We start from the raw sequence: 19,712 nt of genomic DNA on the forward strand, positions 1-19,712 counted from the left end.
TATTGGCACAATTTTAAGCTCCTAGTACTGGTAAACCAGCTTACTCAGGAACAAGAAATATCTTTAAAAAAGATATACGGCGTTGATTGTGGTTGGAGTTTATGGAAGGTAAAGATTTAAATGAATGAGATCAAGGATAGCTAATATCTTTTTCTGTGCAGTTTTTAGCTGCATCAAACGCAGTACTGGATGTTACGCGGAGTTTTCGCGGCTTATTTTACATTATTACATATTGCTGGTCATAAACCTATAGATACAAAAAAGAAAACCAAAGTCAACCGGCCACACGCGAAGTCTCCGTACATATTTTAAATATGTATACGCGCGTTCTTCGAACAAACCTGTTTGAGTGGTTTATCGGGAATTGCTACGTGTATTTGATTCGATTATTAACAGTATTGAGAATCATCGCGCTCATACTTAATACATTAGTCAATATGCTGCAATAATACATTAGTAAATATGATGGAATAATTCTTGTTAATTTATTAAAAATAATATTTATCATGGTATTGTTGAAAACACATTAAGAATCTATTATTGACATGCAATAAAATAATATCGCTGGATATCTTCATTTCACATCTTTCTGGTGGTAAAGAAAATTCCGGTTCACCTAGTTCACGCTATAGCGTCTTTATTATATAACTATTATATAACTGACCGCGAACTCCGAACAGCACAGAAGGTCTGATCTGTATATAAACTCTGACATTCAAACACACTAACCGCGAACTGACCCCTTATACCTCGCGGGTTGAAATGCAACACATTAAAGTGAGGCATCGCTTCCACTGCTCTTTATACTTTTACATATAACATGTTGACAGGAATATGGAAGTCAGTACTAAATATGAGAACATGGCCTTTAAGTACACAACGTTCTCGCGCTGAAAATCCTCTGAAAATAAAAGATGTACGCACAAACTGTATTGATGTCGAGATTGAGTGTAAAACTGTTCTATCTATAAAGCCTTTTTATTAGAGATAAAACTGTTTCATGCTGAACACGCAGTAAAACAGTGTTACAAAGACGCGGACATGTTTCCAATGTTCTAGTGGTGTTATCAAATCAGCCAATGCAGTCAATGAAGTGTATTCATCTGTACTTGGCCGCGGGAAGTTTTATTTGAGTTCTATTGGACGCTAACAAAGGTCAGGCTAAGGTGAAAAGCTGGCGTATACAGCTGACGCCGAAAAAAGTTAGTATGTTATCTTTATGCAATGAAACCCCCCCCCCCCCTCCCGAACAGGGCTTTGAACTAGTGACCCCAATTTCATTAAGGGGTCATCTACTGTCCAAGGACAATGCGCATGTGAAGTATCAAGCCAATATGTCAATTTGTTGATGAGTTATTGATTGGAAACAGTTTTCACACTTATTGTGACAGTGACCTTGTTCTTTGACCTAGTGACCCCAATTATGATAGGGGTCATCTACTGTCCAAGGCCAATGCGCATGGGAAGTATCAAGCCAGTTGGTGAATCAGTTGACGAGTTATTGATCGGAAACAATTTCATACTAAGTTTGTAACAGTGACCTTGACTTTTGACCTTGTGACCCCAATTTCAATAGGAGTCATCTGATATCAAAGACCAATGCTCATGGGAAGTATCAAGCCATTCAGTGAATCAGTTCACGAGTTATAGATAGAAAACGATTTTACACTAAATGTGTACCAGTGACTGTGACCTTTGACCTAGTGACCCCAATTTCAATAGGGGTAATCTACTGTCAAAGGCCAATGCACATGTGAAAAATCAAGCCAATCGGTCAATTCGTTTACGAGTTATTGATCAGAAATGGTTTTCAAAATTAGTGTGAAAGTGACCTTGACCTTGGACCTAGTAACCCCAATTTCAATAGAGGTCATCTACTGTCCAATGCAAATGCACCTGTGAAAAATCAAGCCAATTGGTCAATTTGTTGACGAGTTATTGATCAGAAATGGTTTTCAAAATTAGTGTGATAGTGAACTTGACCTTGGACCGAGTGACCCCAATTTCAATAGAGGTCATCTACTGTCCAAGGCAAAGGCACCTGTGAAAAATCAATCAGATTAGTCAATTCGTTGTCAAGTTATTGATCCGAAACGATTTCACACTTAGTGTTATAGTGACCTTGACCTTTGACCCAATTTTATATCATATCATTTGAATAGGTGTTATCTACTGTCCAAGGCCAATGCACATCAAGTGACATGTAAAGTATCAAGCCAATTGGTCTATTCCTTGATGAGTTTTTGATCGGAAATGAACTGGTCTACCGACAGACAGACCGACAGACATCCAGCAAAACAATATACCCCTTCTTCTTCGAAGAGGGGCATACAAATATTGTATTCTGCAATATATATGTAGAATTTAATTATTAGCATTCTAACGATGTAATCCTGTCATCAAATAAGTTATAAAAATCCTCATTTACAAAAACACTCATTGTGCCACGCATTTTCTACACACCACACTGCAGAGTAACGTTGATCTGCATGGCACGCTTGCGGACAAACTTGGGGTCCATGGAGGGCTCATCCTTCCAGCGCTGGCTGATGTAGCCGAAACTCTCCCAGAACTTCAGCACACCTTGCTGGGCTACAGCAGAAACATGTGTGTAAAGTGTTGTCCAGATTAGCCTGTGAAGTTTAATCAGGGAAGACACTTAATGCCTTTATAGAATTTTACGTATGCAAGAAGACTCCTGCTAGAGTCCAGAAGTAAAAACGCTTTAGCCTACTGAGCTATTCCGCCGAGTACACTTTCTTGGCGTATTTTATACCTTATATAAGCAATCTTCGTAGTTTCACAAAATTTAACGACAAAAACAGAACTCTCCAAATTATTCAATCGTTTCGCGTTGCAACGCTTTATATTTTTTAGGTTTTAAAATCGTCAAAAGATGCATATAATGGCTATATTAGAGCATGGTAAATGTTCAGTATTACTGTTTCCTCACAAATATCAAAGGTTGTTCCTATATATTGTGTGCAGACTGCACAGGCTAATCATGGACAACACTTTTAGCACATGCATTAAGTCCTGTATTCTGTGCAGACTGCACAGGCTAATCATGGACAACACTTTTAGCACATGCATAAGGTCCTGTATTCTGTGCAGACTGCACAGGCTAATCATGGACAACACTTTTAGCACAAATGCATTAAGTCCTGTTTTCCCAGAGGGAGGCTCTTATATTATTCAGTCACAAAAAACTTTCAGATAACAAGAGCTTGTCACGGTAGTGCCAAAGCCCCGCCGAAATGTGTTTGCTTGTATGACAACATTTATTTTAGAGAGTAGAATAATATTTGTAAAAAACAAATAAAGGGAGATAATTCATTATGCACCGGACAAAAATTTACTTTGAAATTAAATGAAGGGAGATAATTCAAACACTAAGGTAGATAGAGTTATGGTTCTTAGTCACTGCACTTTTCCTACTTGCCATCTGTTTATATTTCAAGTTTCAAGTAAATCCTTCAGTAGATTTAGTGTTATGCTCCAGACAAAAATTTACTTTCAAATTATATAAAAGGGGAGATAATTTAAAAACTAAGGTAGATAGAGTTATGGTTCTTGGTCAATGCACTTTTTTTAGTTGCCATCTGTTTATATTTCAATTTTCAAGTAAATCCCTTTAGTAGATTTAGAGTTATGCTCCGGACAAAAATTTACTTTAAAGTTATACAAAAAGGGAGATAATTAAAAAAAACTAAGGTAGATAGAGTTATGGTTCTTAGTCACTGCACTTTTCCTACTTGCCATCTGTTTATATTTCAAGTTTCAAGTACATCCCTTCAGTAGATTTAGAGTTATGCTCCAGACAAAAATTTACTTTAAAATTATATAAAAAGGGAGATAATTCAAAAACTAAGGTAGATAGAGTTGTGGTTCTTGGTCACTGCACTTCTAGTTGCCATCTGTTTATATTTCAAGTTTCAGGTGAATCCCTCTAGTATATTTATGGTTATGCTCCGGACAAAAATTTACTTTAAAGTTATATAAAAGGGAAGATAATTCAAAAACTAAGGTAGATAGAGTTATGGTTCTTGGTAACTGCACTTCTCCTAGTTGCAATCTGTTTATATTCTAAGTTGAAAGTAAATCCATTGAATATTTTTGGAGTTATGCTCCGGACAAAGTTTCGGCCGGACGGACAGGACCAATTACTACATCCCCTCCGATTTTGTTTTGGCGGGGATAAAAAAGAACATGAATAGAATAGCAAACAAGAGCTGTCAGAGGACAACGCGCTCGACTATAATTTTTTTTTTTGGGGGGGGGGGGGGGTGGGGGAGGGGTTGGGGGGTGAGAGGGGGTATAATGTGGGGTAGGGTAATTTATTAGATGATGTTAAAAAAAAATGGAGGATGGAAGGGGGGGGGTTGAAAGGGGGGAATAATGTGGAGTGTGGTAAATTATTAGAGGATGTTTAAAAAAAAAAAAATGGTAGTGGGGAGGTTGGGGGGGGGAAGGGTTCTGGGAAGTGGCGTGTGGTATTGTTTTGGTGGAATCCATTGTGGTATTCAGGTAAGTGTTGTTTTGTCAAAGTAATAATAAAATGTAATCATAAATAAAGAAGTTATGGCAATTTAAGCAAAATGTTCAATTATCTAAGTGTAAAAGGGGCCATAATTATGTCAAAATGCGCGATACAGTGGTCTGCTCTTGTTAATAGGTTGGGGTCATGTTGGTAAACAAGTATGCAAAATATAAAAGCAATATGTCATAGGATATAGGAAATATTTGGGGTAGTATGCAAAATTTTAAATAGATTTATCAATAATATGCATATTCTAAGTATAAAAAGGGCAATAATTCTGTCAAAATGCTTGATACAGTTGTATGCTCCTGTTTTTAGTTTGGGGTCATGATGGCAAACAAGTATGCAAAATATCAAAGCAATATGTCAAGGGACATTGAAAATATTTGGGGTAGTACGCAAACTTTAACATTTGCTGCATATTCTAAGTGGAAAAGGGGCAATAATTAAAAAAAAATTGCTTGATAGAGTTGTCTGCTCTTGTTTATAGGTTGGGGTCATGTTGGTTAACAAGTATGGAAAATATGAAAGCAATATGTCAAGGGACAATGAAAATAATTGGGGTAGTATGAAAACTTTAACATTTGCACGCTAACACCAACGGAAACGGCACGGAAACGCCGACGCCGGGGTGAGTAGGATAGCTCCACTATATATATTTCATATATATAGTTTATAGGTTGGGGTCATGATGGTTATATTCTTATTATTGTCAGCTTAATTGCAACTATTGGTCAAGAAAATTGAGTTACACTCTATTCATGACATTGATGTAACAAATATCAGTATACTCAACAAAAGCACCGCCTTGCGGGCGCAGACCGCTCATCTTTTTTCTTTTTAAAGGTGAAGGGACTCTCATTTTCAATCACAAAGGAGGGAGGGGTGGAGTGAAGAGGGGTGTATAGTGTGGGGGCGTGGACATTTATTACATTATCTTCCAAATGCGAAAAAAAAATGCAGGGGGGGGGGGGGATTCTTGGGTGCAATGGTGCGGTATTTCAAACATAAAATAATAATAATAAATATTCGTGTTTTTAACCGTTTCAAAACAAAACAAAATTTGAGGGGGGTGGTTGAGGGGGGGGGGGGGGTATAGTGTGAGGGTGAGGTGGTCATTTGTGAGATAATCTTTAAAAAAAAAAAAAAAATTAAGGAGGGGGGAATTCAGGGGGAGGGGGGTGGGTGGGGGGGGTATTCTTGGGTGCGATGGTTGGACGGTATTTCAAACATAAAAATATGGGCTGTCCGTTGTAGTGGCAGCCATTGTGTGAATACGTTTTTTGTCACTGTGATCTTGACCTTTGACATAGTGACCTGAAAATCAATAGGGGTCATCTGCGAGTCATGATCAATCTACCTGTGAAGTTTCATGATCCTAGGCAAAAGCGTTTTTGAGTTATCATCCGAAAACCATTTTACTATTTCGGGTCACCGTGACCTTGACCTTTGACCTAGTGACCTCAAAATCAATAGGGGTCATCTGCGAGTCATGATCAATCTACCCATGAAGTTTCATGATCCTAGGCGTATGCATTCTTGAGTTATCATCCGGAAACCATTTTACTATTTCGGGTCACCGTGACCTTGACCTTTGACCTAGTGATCTCAAAATCAATAGGGGTCCTCTGCGAGTCATGATCAATCTACCCATGAAGTTTCATGATCCTAGGCGTATGCATTCTTGAGTTATCATTCAAAAACCATTTTACTATTTCGGGTCACCGTGACCTTGACCTTTGACCTAGTGACCTCAAAATCAATAGGGGTCATCTGCGAGTCATGATCAATGTACCTATGAAGTTTCATGATCCTAGGTCCAAGCGTTCTTGAGTTATTGTCTGACAACCACCTGGTGGACGGACAGACCGACAGACCGACCGACCGACATGAGCAAAGCAATATACCCCCTCTTCTTCGAAGGGGGGCATAATAATAATCAAATCAATCAAATGTAATCATAAATATGTAATTTATTTCAAACATAAATAATAAAAATAAAAATTTGTGTTTTTTAACCGTTTCAAAAAAACAACAAGAGCACCGCTCATCTATTTTCTTTTAAAAGTTGAAGGGACTCTCATTTTCAATCACAAAGGAGGGAGGGGTGGAGTGAAGAGGGGTGCACATTTATTACATTATCTTCCAAAAATGCGAAAAAAAGGAAAACAAAATTCGGGGGGGGGGGGGGGGGGGGGGTTGGGGGGAAGGGGATTCTTGGGTGCGATGGTTGGACGGTATTTCAAACATAAAAAAATATAAAATAAATATTTGTGTTTTTTAACCGTTTAAAAAAAAATGGGGGGGGGGGTATAGTGTGAGGGTGTGGTGGTAATTTGTGAGATGATCTTAAAAAAAAAAAAAAATTTAGGGGGGGGGGGGATTCTTGGGTGCGATGGTTGGACAGTATTTCAAACATAAAATAATCCAAATAAATAGTTTTGTTTTTAACCGTTTAAAAAAAAAATTCGGGAGGGGGTGGGGTGGGGGGGGGTATAGTGTGAGGGTGTGGTGGTCATTTGTGAGATGATCTTAAAAAAAATAAAAATAGGGGGGGATTCGGGGGGGGGGGGGGGGGGAAGGGGGGAAGGGGGGGCACGGGCGATGGTTTAGGTGGAGTCTATTGTGGTATGTCAGGTAAGAGTAGTTTTGTCAAAGTATCAATCAAATCTAATCATAAATAAAGAAGTTATGCCAATTTTAGCAAAATTTAATAATTTGACCTTGAGAGTCAAGGTCATTCAAAGGTCAAGGTAAAATTCAACATGCCAGGTACAGTAACCTCATGATAGCATGAAAGTATTTGAAGTTTGAAAGCAATAGCCTTGATACTTAAGAAGTAAAGTGGATCGAAACACAAAATTTAACCATATATTCAAAGTTACTAAGTCAAAAAAGGGCCATAATTCCGTAAAAATGACATCCAGAGTTATGCAACTTGTCCTTTTAATGTACCCTTATGATAGTTTGCGAGTGTTCCAAGTATGAAAGCAATATCTATGATACTTTAGGGGTAAAGTGGACCAAAACACAAAACTTAACCAAACTTTCAATTTTCTAAGTATAAAGGGCCCATAATTCCGTCCAAATGCCAGTCAGAGTTACATAACTTTGCCTGCACAGTCCCCTTACGATAATTAATAAGTGTTGCAAGTATGAAAGCAATAGCTTTGATACTGTAGGAATAAAGTGGACCTAAACACAAAACATAACCAAAATTTTCAATTTTTTAAGTATAAAAAGGGCACATAATTCTGTCAAAATGCCAGTCAGAGTTACATTACTTTGCCTGCACAGTCCCCTTATGATAGTTAGTAAGTGTTGCAAGTATGAAAGCAATAGCTTTGATACTTAAGGAATAAAATGGACCTAAACACAAAACTTAACCAAAATGAATAAAATGGACCTAAACACAAAACTTAACCAAAATTTTCAATTTTCTCAGTATAAAAAGGGCACATAATTCTGTCAAAATGCCAGTCAGAGTTACATTACTTTGCCTGCACAGTCCCCTTATGATAGTAAGTGTTGCAAGTATGAAAGCAATAGCTTTGATACTTAAGGAATAAAATGGACCTAAACACAAAACTTAACCAAAATGAATAAAATGGACCTAAACACAAAACTTAACCAAAATTTTCAATTTTCTTTGTATAAAAAGGGCACATAATTCTGTCAAAATGCCAGTCAGAGTTACATTACTTTGCCTGCACAGTCCCCTTATGATAGTTAGTAAGTGTTGCAAGTATGAAAGCAATAGCTTTGATACTTAAGGAATAAAATGGACCTAAACACAAAACTTAACCAAAATGAATAAAATGGACCTAAACACAAAACTTAACCAAAATTTTCAATTTTCTAAGTATAAAAAGGGAACATAATTCTGTCAAAATGCACGCCAGAGTTATCTAACTTTGCCTGCCCAGTCCCCTCATGATAGTAAAGTAAGTGTACCAAGTTTGAATGCAATAGCATTGATACTTTCTGAGAACAGTGGACCTAAACGCAAAACTTAACCGGACGCCGACGCCAAGGTGATGACAATAGCTCATTTTTTTTTTCAAAAAATAGATGAGCTTAAAATATCTGTATGGAAACATGTGCTCCGAAATGTCCTTCAGTTGAAATACTCACCTATATTGAGATCCTTCCAATACTGGACCATGTGTTCTCCCATGGCCTTCATTAGGTGGCGATACTCTTTGGCATCTGCAAAGTCTTGCTTATTGTGTGTGGGCTCCAGTACATAGTAGGGCACGTTTACAATGCCCACCACACCACTGCAGAACCTGGATGAATGGAAAGAAAGTCTGCCATACTACATGCATGGACCAATGTTCTGGGAAAACTGTGCTTAATGCACTTTAAACTAAAACAAGAGATGTGTTCGTCAGAAACACAATGCCCCCTATTGTGCAGCTTTGAAGCCATATATTTGACCTTTGACCTGGAATGATGACCTTGACCTTTCACCACTCAAAATGTGCAGCTCAATGAGATACACATGCATGCCAAATATCAAGTTGCTATTATTAATAAGGCAAAAGTTATTGCAAAACTTTAACCAAGGTTAAACTTTTGGGACACACACAATGAATGAATGACAGACAGACATACAGGCCAAAAACAATATGCCCCCAATCTTTCAATCCGGGGGCATAAAAACATGAAAGCGGTAATTGACTTCACTGATTAGCCTGTGTAGAATGCACAAGGTTATCTTCAACGACACTTAACAAACATACATATAGCTCAGTTTCCTTAGAAAAAGGCTAAATTTCAATATTCAGAAGTGACCAAATCTTATGATAATATAAACATGTCAACATAGGTTGAAGTCCTTCCACTGACAATCTACTTTTGGGTAGCAAAACATACCATCAATACAGTCTTGTTACAAGATCAATAGCTGTTTTGCTAACATTTTATGCTGATCATTGGTCATACAGAATTACTTCTGTATAAACACTCAAGATTAAGCTACAAACGAAATACAAATTGCACCATATTTAGTATATTCTTACATAGATAGAGATCACTTCTTAAAATTGCGTCACATTAACAGTACAAGTAGAGGAATATAATACAATATTAGACAAACACCAAACGTTTAAGTTTTCAAAACTTTTTAGACATTGATCTTCAATGTCAGATGTTACCAATTCAATTTATGACATCCATTTCTGAAGTTTGAATTAAAAGGAAATCCATGTCAGCTTAAATTCCAATTCTTTTATATTAAGCATGGATAATTTCATTAAGAAATATATTTTGGCGGCTGTCAAAACAGTGGTATTAAACCAATTGCATTATAATAAATAACTAATCCAGTTGGTAATTTAAAATCAGTGTGCAATAGATTTTTGATTTCAAAGTTTTGACAACTCAGGTCCAGTTAAATGGCCATTGTCTGTAAATTAAATTAGAGAAAAAGAGCTCTCTTACACCCCTCCGTCCACCTGGGGTCCCACTTTCTCGTACATCTTGATGAGTCGACTGCAGTTATACACAAACACGCCATCATGAGATCTCTGTTCAATGTTGATACCGAATATGAGGTTCAAAGTCTTTGGGTCCTTCAATGCCCTGTAAGGAACAAACAATTATTTATGGAAATAAGCCCTGCTCTGGAAAAACGGAGCTTACTGCATGTGCGTAAAGTGTTGCCTGTATCCACATTAGGAAACAAGAGGGCCTGAAAGGCCCAAAGTCGCTCACCTGAGATTCAAAGGAACTGACCTGTTCTGTGCAGCCCAAGATGTCATTAGAACAAAATGTTCTTACCAACTTTCATGACTAGTGAACACCCTGGCAGCCATGTTTTGAACAGACCAGAACCATTTTCATAAACATCCAAGATATCATTTAAACAAATATTCTGACAGTTTCATGAAGATTCATGAAGCCATATAAGGAAAAATGCCCAGCTCCCTGGTGACCATGTTTTTCAAGCAACTGGAACCATTTTCGAACTTGTCCAAGATATCATTGGAACAAATCTTCTGACAAAGTTTCATGATGATTGGACAATAAATATGGCTTCTAGAGTTTTAACAAGGTTTTACTATAGCTATATAAGGAACAAGAGCTGTCGCCATAGGATGACATATGCCCCCTATAAACCCTTTATAGAAGTTATGAGCTTTTTTCAAAACCTAAATACTAAATCCTTGAAATGCACTAAGTGACCCCGTGACCTAGTTTTTGACCCGCCATGACCCATATTCGAACTTGACCTAGATATTGTCTAGATACAACTTTTGACCAAGTTTGGTAAAGAACGGATGAAAACTATTTGAATTAGAGAGTGGACACGCAAAATGTGACAGACCGACAGACAGTGCGAAAACTATATACCCACATTTCTTCGAAAGGGGCATAAAAATGCCACACCCCAATTGGCGGCCATGTTTTTCCACCAACGGGAACCATTTTCGAACTCATCCAAGATGTCATTAATACAAAACTTGTGACCAAGTTTCATGATGATGGAACAATAAATGTGGCCTCTAGAGTGTTAATAAGGTTTTACTAAAGCAATATATAGCCATATTAGGGAAAATGCCCCGCCCCCTAGTGGTCATGTTTTTAAAACAACCGAAACCATTTTCGAACTCATCCAAGGTATCATTGGCAAATCTTCTGACCAAGTTTCATGAAGATCGGAAAATAAATGTGGCCTCTAGAGTGTTAACAAGGTTTTACTATAGCCATATAAGGAAAAATGCCCCGCCCCCTGGCGGCCATGTTTATCAACCAACCGGCATCATTTTTTAACTCGTCCAAGATATTATTGGGATGAATCTTCTGACCAAGTTTCATGAAGATCGGACAATAAATGTGGCCTCTAGAGTGTTAACAAGATTTTACTATAGCCATATAAGGAAAAAAGCCCCGCCCCTTGGCAGCCATGTTTTTCAAGCAAACGTAACCATTTTTTAATCTAAGATATTATTGAGACCAATCTTCTGACAAAATTTCATGAAGATCAGACAATAAATGTGGCCTCTGGAGTGTTCACAAGGCAAATGTTGACGGCGCATGACGCACGATGGACAAAAGGCCATCACAAAAGCTCACCATGAGCACATTGTGCTCAAGTGAGCTAAAAACACATTACAGGCTAATTTACCCTTATGCATCAAATCCACTTTTCCTGGAGGGCTGCTGAAATATAAATTATAACATGACTCTGGTATCGAAATGTTTTTTAGAGTCAATATCTTCCAAAGGCATAGATTGGTGCACCAACAACAAACTGTCACTATTGCCAAATACATATCCCCCCCACATTCCATCTTCTACATACTTTACTAGAGCTTTGTCACAGACATGACTAATACCCTCACATTCGGCATTGACACAGAATATTTTGCATGTTGTCTTCACAAAAAACAGCGGACAACATGCTCAATGTTTAAAACGCACATAGTGACCCCGTGACCTAGTTTTTGACCCGGCATGGCCCATGTTCGAACTTGACCTACACATCATCTAGATACAACTTCTGACCAAGTGTGATGAAGATCGGATTAAAACTACTTGAAGTAGAGAGCGGACACCATGCTCAATGTTTAAACCACACTAAGTGATCCCATGACCTAGTTTTTGACCTGCCATGACCCATGTTTAAACTTCGCCTAAACATCATTTAGATACAACTTCTGACCAAGTTTGGTGAAGCTGGGATGAAAACTACTTGAATAAGAGAGCGAATACCATGCTCAATGTTTAAAACGCACTAAGTGACCCCGTGACCTAGTTTTTGACCCAACATGACCCATATTCGAACTTGACCTACACATCATCTAGATACAACATCTGACCAAGTTTGGTGAAGCTCGGATGAAAACTGCTTGAATTAGAGAGCAGACACCATGCTCAATGTTTAAAACGCACTAGGTGACCCCGTGACCTAGTTTTTGACCCAGCATGACCTATATTCGAACTTGACCTAGACATCATCTAGATACAACATCTCACCAAGTTTGGTGAAGATCGGATGAAAACATCTTGAAATAGAGAGCAGACACTAAATACGGACAGACAGACAGACAAGCTCACTCCTATATACCCCCCTAAACTTTGTTTGTGGGGGTATAACAAATGTGTTTGACAAAATTTAATCACATACATTCACATGAGCAATAACTATGAAATTATGAAGCAGTTGTTATTGTTTCTATGCAATGGAATTCCCCTTATTGAGATCTACATATAAAGTATGGTGTGTATGCCTCTTATAACTTTCCAGATACTCTGGAAATTTTTAAAGAATAAAAAGAGAGCCATCATGTCCCTAAAATGCTCACCTGAGTTCTGCCAGAATTTAATCACTATTGAGCCATACAAGTGGTATCTAGAATAGTATCAAGTAACAAGAGATGTGTTTGTCAGAAACACAATGCCCCCTATTGCGCCACTTTGAAGCCATATATTTAACCTTTGACCTTGAAGGATGACCTTGACCTTTCACCATTCAAAATGTGCAGCTCCATGAGATACACATGAATGCCAAATATCGAGTTGCTATCTTCAATATTAAACAAGAGCTGTCTCCATCGGAAGACATATGCCCCCAAAACGCCTTTTGAAACCTTAACACAGATTTTGAAACCTAAACGCGGAACCTTAGTTCAAGGTCAAGGTCAAAGGGGTCAAATTTATGTGCGTATGGAAAGGCCTTGTCCATATACACATGCATACCAAATATGAAGGTTAAATCTGAAGCGACATAAAAATTATGAGCATGTTTCGAGCGGAAACGCATTTCTTTTATGATTCAAGGGCCGTAACTCAGAAGTGCCTGGGTAAATTTGGCTGATTATTGAACTTAACCTAGATTTTATTGCCTTACACATTCTTATAAAGTTAGGTGAAGATCCGATGACAATGGTTGAGTCATTGAGCGGAAACGAGAAAAAACTCATTTTTTTATGATTCAAGGGCCGTAACTCAGGAGTGTTTGGGTCAATTTGGCCGATTATCAAACTTGACTAGATCTTATGACCTTACACATCATGAAGTATGGCAAAGATCATATAACATTTGCTTGAGTTATTGAGTGGAAACGAGAAAAAGCGCAATATTTTCAATGATTCAAGGGATGTAACTCAGGAGTGTCTGGGTCAATTTGGTCGATTATCGAACTTGACCAAGATGTTATTGCCTTACAAATTGTTATGAAGTTTAGTGAAGATCTGATGGCAATTGCTCTAGTTATTGAGCGGAAACAGGAAAACAAATTTTATGATGAATCAAGGGCCATAACTCAGGAGTGTGTTGGTCAATTTTGCCAATTATCGAACTTGACCTAGTTGTTATTGCCTTACACATTTTGTTGAAGTTTGGTGAAGGTCTGATGACAATTGCTTGACTTATTGAGCGAAAACTAATCCGGACGGACTGACTAACTTACTAACTGACTGACAAACGGTGTGATTTTAATATGCCCCCTGAACCTATGTTCTGGGGGCATAAAAAGGCTTTCTGCAATGGGTGCTTATACTTTTGTAAGATACGCTAAAAAGAAGTACAATTCCTTTTACCAAAATATGAATCACGATAAGTAAGTAAGAGATTGAATGGAGAAATGGATTTTTATTTTTTTATTTTGACCTTTGACCTTGAAGGATGACCTTGATCTTTCACCACTCAAAATGTGCAGCTCCATGCGATACACATGCATGCCAAATATGAAGTTGCTTTGGTCAATATTAAAAAAGTTATGATAAAACTTTAACGAAGGTTAAAGTTTTAGGAAAGAACAAGAGATGTGTTTGTCAGAAACAAAATGCCACTTACTGCGCCACTTTGATGCATGCATTTGACCTTTGACCTTGAAGGATGACCTTGACATTAACCTTTCACCACTCAAAATGCGCAGCTCCATGAGATACACATGCATGCCAATTATCAAGTTTCTATGTGAAGGGACATAGAAGTTATGAGTATTTTTCGAAACCTAAATGCGAAACCTAAACGCAAAGTGTGATAGAAGGACAGACGGACGGATGTTCCAATTACTATATGCCCTCCTTCGTGGGCATAAAAATGGTTGTTCAGGTCAGTTTGCTCCCAGCATGCAAACAAGAGATGTGTTTGTCAGAAACACAATGCCCCCTATTGCAACACCTTGGAATAAAATTTCAATACATCATTTGGCAGGTTAAGAAATTATCTCCCTTTTAAAGCTTATTACCTCCCTTGGATTGGATTTTTTGACTTTTGACCTTGAAGGATGACCTTGACCGTTCACTACTCAAAATGTGCAGCTTCATGAGATACACATGCATGCCAAATATCAAGTTGCTATCTTCAATATTGCAAAAGTTATGGCCAATGTTAAAGTTTTAGGACGGCTGACAGACTGACAGACTGTCCGACTGACAGACGGACTGACAGACAGTTCAACTGCTATATGCCACCCTACCGGGGGCATAAAAATACAATGATATTTGACCTTGAAGGATGACCTTGACTTCACCACTCAAAATGAGCAGCTACATGAGATACACATGCATGGTAAATATCAAGTTGGTATGTTTAATATTGCAAAAGTATTCAAATTTAAACAAGGTTAAAGTTTTGGGACAGAATGACAGACAGACAGACAGACAGGACAAAAACAATATACCCCCGATCTATCGATCTGGGGGCATAAAAAAGGATTTTAACTAATGACCTAGTTTTTGGACCAAACTGACCCAGATTCAAACTGGGCTCATATGTCAAGATAAACTTTCTTGTAAAGTTTCATCAAGCTTCGGTCATAAATTTTTTTCCCAAGAGAGGTATTAAATTTTCTTAAGGATTTGTGCTGGTGCTAGAAGCTTAACCCATGTGAACCAGATTCGAACCTCCGTCCTGGCCTAGATAGTATAAAACAAGAGTGCCAAACTGTCACAAGATACGCCCGTTTGAAGGTTTTGGACACCATGCCAAATACTTGATATGCACTAAGTGACCTAGTTTTAGACCCGACATGCCTCAAATTGAACTTGACCTAAATATCATTTAGACACAACTTCTGACCAAATTTGGTGAAGATCGGATGAAAACTGCTTCAATTAGAGAGCGGACACCATGCTAAATCCTTGAAATGCACTAAGTGACCCTTGACAGTTTTTGACCCGGCATTACCCATATTCGTACTTGACCTAGATATTGTCTCGATACAACTTCTGACCAAATTTGGTGAAGATCGGAAGAAAACTACTTCAATTGGAGAGCGGACACCATGCTCAATGCTTGGTTTGCACTAAATAACCTCGTGACCTGATTTTTGACCGGGCATGGCCCATAGTTGAACTTGACCTAAATATCATTTAGAACAACCTCTGACCAAATTTGGTGAAGATCGGATGAAAACTACTTCAATTAAAGAGGGGACACCATGATAAATCCTTGCAATGCACTAAGTAACCCAGTGACCTAGTTTTTGACCAGGCATGACCCATGTTCGAACTTGACCTAGATATTGTCTAGATACAATTTCTGACCAAGTTTGGTGAAGATCGGATGAAAACTATTTGAATTAGAGAGCGAACACTGCTGTGGATGCCGCCGCCCGCCCACCCACCAAGGGTGAAACTATAATACGTACTGTTTTTTTCAAAATGGGCGTATAAAAAAACATTCTGACACTGTTCATTAAAGTCTGACTTGTTGTTCAGGATTTGTAGTTTAAAGAAAACAGTTTACAGACCCAGGTTTGTCATGTCACAAGAGGATAGAGGTATTGCCATAAACCATGTTGGGATCAGTAGGGCCACGACTATTATATTTCTTGGTTTACAAAACCGCCGACCCTAATTTTTGGAAAATGTGAAAAAAAATAAAATCGGAAATTCGTCTTTTTTATATATATTTTATTCCCGACCGCTCTGAAAAAGGAGCGAACGAGGAAAAAAACGAATTTAAGACCAAAAAAAACTAGCAGATCGGCCGAAAATGGCCGCAATTTTACTATTGCTTAATCAATAATCCGGGTCATTGGAAAGCTTAACTCTGTATACAACAATAGGAAGCGTCATTATGACACGGAGCATGGGTTGCATAGCGCTATATTTTCTGACAAGTTTATAACTTTCTAGCAACAAACTAACAATTCTCGTGCATTTCATGTAAAACATGCAAAAATAAGAAATCATGTAATTCTTCCTCGGGGAAAGCCTGGGCTTTAAATTTGAATGATGATAAAAACGTGTAATGCTTTGTTTTAAAGTGAAAACTTTTTAAGTAAATTACGTTGCATCTTAAAGGCTACAGTCGTTGAGATATGTCAGAATTATTATGGTCAAGTGGGGTTATTGTTTGTCGCACTACACAGGCGTGAATGTGTATAATGGAGGCGCTAAAAATCTAGAACAAACTGGATAACAACCAGAAGTCCCTATTCACACCTACCGTTACCCAGCTACCCGCGAAAAAAAAAATCTTTGACACCTACCTTTACCAGCTATCAGTATATAACATGACGCATCTCAACGACTGTAGCATGTCATGCATAATACTGTCAAAACATTTAGTCCACTCGTTAAGCGTTTAAACAAATTATCGTTGAATTCATTACGCAATTGTTAATGTATCTTTGAAATCTCAAATGTGCATAGTTAAATTTGTAATCCGAAACCCATTCCCGAATGTTAATGTCTAAACGTTTGTAATCCGAAATACACTTCCGAAGGTAAATGCTAACTCGACGTTAACAGATTATTGCTTCAAATAACAGTGATAATTTATTTCTTGTTGACCCTCTCGTGTTGCCTTTGTCTTCTAAATAAAAAAGGGCGCGAAAATTATGCCGAGTGTACAACGTCATGTCATGTGCATAGAAAGCGTCGGTGTATTTAGCGTTGTATTAACAAAGCACACATCACGTCAGGGGATTTACGCATGTTCAGTGGCAATATTTCATCAAATCTATAAATAGTCACTTATGCCGAAATTTATTTGATATTTTAGAAAAATGGCAGCGTTTGTGTTAGAGAAATTATTGAGAACTTTTATCGTCAATATTACAAGAAAGTGCTTTTAAAAATGGAATAAACGGGATTATCGGGAAATGAATAGAAACTTGAAAAGAAGTAAGTATGCAGTAAAAGAGTCGGGTTTATACGGATGTATTGTGGAATCGTTCAAGTCGGGATTTTACTATCTATGCGGAAAAGTTTTAAAACAATTAAAAAATGTATCTTGAAAAATGACTTTATAGCTCGGGTTTTTAAAGAGTCATAGCGCACCAAATGAAGTCGTTTGACACTGTTTTTCTGAGTTATAACGCACCACAGAACGTCAATTGACACGTCAAACTAAAAAAATCAACGTAGGGAGGGGACACCCCTCCCGAACCTCCCCTATTAGCTCCGGGCGACTGAAAATAATCCTGTGGAAAGCACTGCTTTATGGGGTCAACAGCCCAACGTAAGCTGCCAATGTAGAAGTGCACAAATACAAACAAAGACATTTTTTGCATATTTTATTCAAACATTTTATTTTTGTAAAAATCTGTTCATATCTGCCATTACCGACTCTTTTTTTTGTTCCGACAACGGCCCCTTCAGTCTACAAGATTATAGGGTTTAGATTTCTGAAAAAAAAGGTGGCTTTTGTGATTATTTACGATTTTGAAATGATTTGTTCGCGATTTAGCAACCAGGATTGCGTTGTATCAATGTATTACGCGCACCAATTTTTTAATTTGAAACTTTAAGGTAAAAAACTGCGCGGTAAACGTGGTAAAATACTCCATGGAGTGATTAAATTGCCTGATGTTACGTAACTGTTTTCTATTGAAATTTTTTTTTTTTTTTTTTTCGACCGCCCGATGGACCATTTTCAAAAATATTTTTGTAAACCAATAAAAAAAAAATTGTGGCCTAGAGTAAAAAAAAAATACTGTTAGGTCAATCACATATCTACTGGATTTAAACTATCTTAGTTAATATCTCCTCATATTAACCCTAGAAATAATCACATTTTACTGCAAACAATAACAGTGAATAGCAAAAGAGGCATGATAACCGAAATCCAGACTATTAACAAACAACCAAATATCTTGGACCCCAAGATTGTGCATAGTGCACAAGATGATCAGTGTTTTCTACTTCATGTAGTCTAATAAAGTCTCATATCAGTTTGCAATTTCATTTTTTTTAAATGGTATTCAAAACCAAAATCTATGTGTATGATGAAAATTGGTGTAAAAAGTGACATTAATTGTTGAGCATCTTATTAATAGCAAGCCAAATTAACACTATGTCCTTAAAATAAACTCTTCAGTGTAAAATCCATTGTCAACCAAGTTAAATTGTTGTAACTTCAAACTAATTCTAATTTTCAAAAACCATTGATTTTTAATGTCAATATAAGGTTTTTAATGTCAATATAAGGTTTTTAATGTCAATATAAGGTTTTTAATGTCAATATAAGGTTTTTAATGTCAATATAAGGTTTTTAATGATTTAATTTGAGCAGCTTTCTGGGAAAACTGGGCTAAATACAAGTGCAAAAACTGGTGTTCCATGTAGCCTGTGCAGTCCCCACAAGCTAATCAGGGACAACACTTTCCTCATTTATGGAATTTTTCGTTAAAAGGAAGTCTCATCTCACCAAAAATCCAATCTAGGCGGAAAATGATTTATCTGATAAGCCTGTGCGGACTACAAAGGCTAATCTGGGACGACACTTTTAGCAAATGCAATATGCCCAATTTTCCCGGAACAACACAAATCTCTTCTTGTGGGCACAAACAATAGCAATTCATACTTTTGTTTCCTGTTAGCACTGTCCCTCTTGATCTGGGCCTCTCGTTTCATCTCGGCCGCATGCTGTTGGGCCTTCCGTAGCTCGGCCTGCAAGAATAACATGAGCCTAGTTGGTCAAGGTCCACATGAGCCTAGTTGGTCAAGGTCCACATGAGCTTAGTTGGTCAAGGTCCACATGAGCCTTGTTGGTCAAGGTCCACATGAGCCTAGTTGGTCAAGGTCCACATGAGCCTTGTTGGTTAAGGTTCACATGAGCCTAGTTGGTCAAGGTCCACATGAGCCTAGTTGGTCAAGGTCCACATGAGCCTAGTTGGTCAAGGTCCACATGAGCCTAGTTGGTCAAGGTCCACATGAGCCTAGTTGGTCAAGGTCCACATGAGCTTAGTTGGTCAAGGTCCACATGA

At 37.8% G+C, this 19,712-nt stretch overlaps 1 protein-coding gene across 4 annotated transcripts in view; it reads right to left on the reverse strand.

Moving 5' to 3' along the window:
• LOC127833088 (ATPase MORC2-like) overlaps positions 1 to 19,712 on the reverse strand; it is a 95,148-nt gene that overhangs the window by 40,742 nt on the left and 34,694 nt on the right. For all 4 annotated transcript variants that reach the window (XM_052358365.1, XM_052358367.1, XM_052358366.1 and 1 more), the window contains exons 10-13: positions 19,310 to 19,395; positions 9,986 to 10,126; positions 8,675 to 8,829; positions 2,464 to 2,592 (exon numbers count right to left, since the gene is read on the reverse strand). In XM_052358365.1, the coding sequence (XP_052214325.1) occupies positions 2,464 to 2,592; positions 8,675 to 8,829; positions 9,986 to 10,126; positions 19,310 to 19,395 (511 nt within the window). The remainder of the gene's footprint in view (positions 1 to 2,463; positions 2,593 to 8,674; positions 8,830 to 9,985; positions 10,127 to 19,309; positions 19,396 to 19,712) is intronic.

Source organism: Dreissena polymorpha, chromosome 1 (assembly GCF_020536995.1).
Source record: "Dreissena polymorpha isolate Duluth1 chromosome 1, UMN_Dpol_1.0, whole genome shotgun sequence".
Classification (NCBI taxonomy): domain Eukaryota; kingdom Metazoa; phylum Mollusca; class Bivalvia; order Myida; family Dreissenidae; genus Dreissena; species Dreissena polymorpha.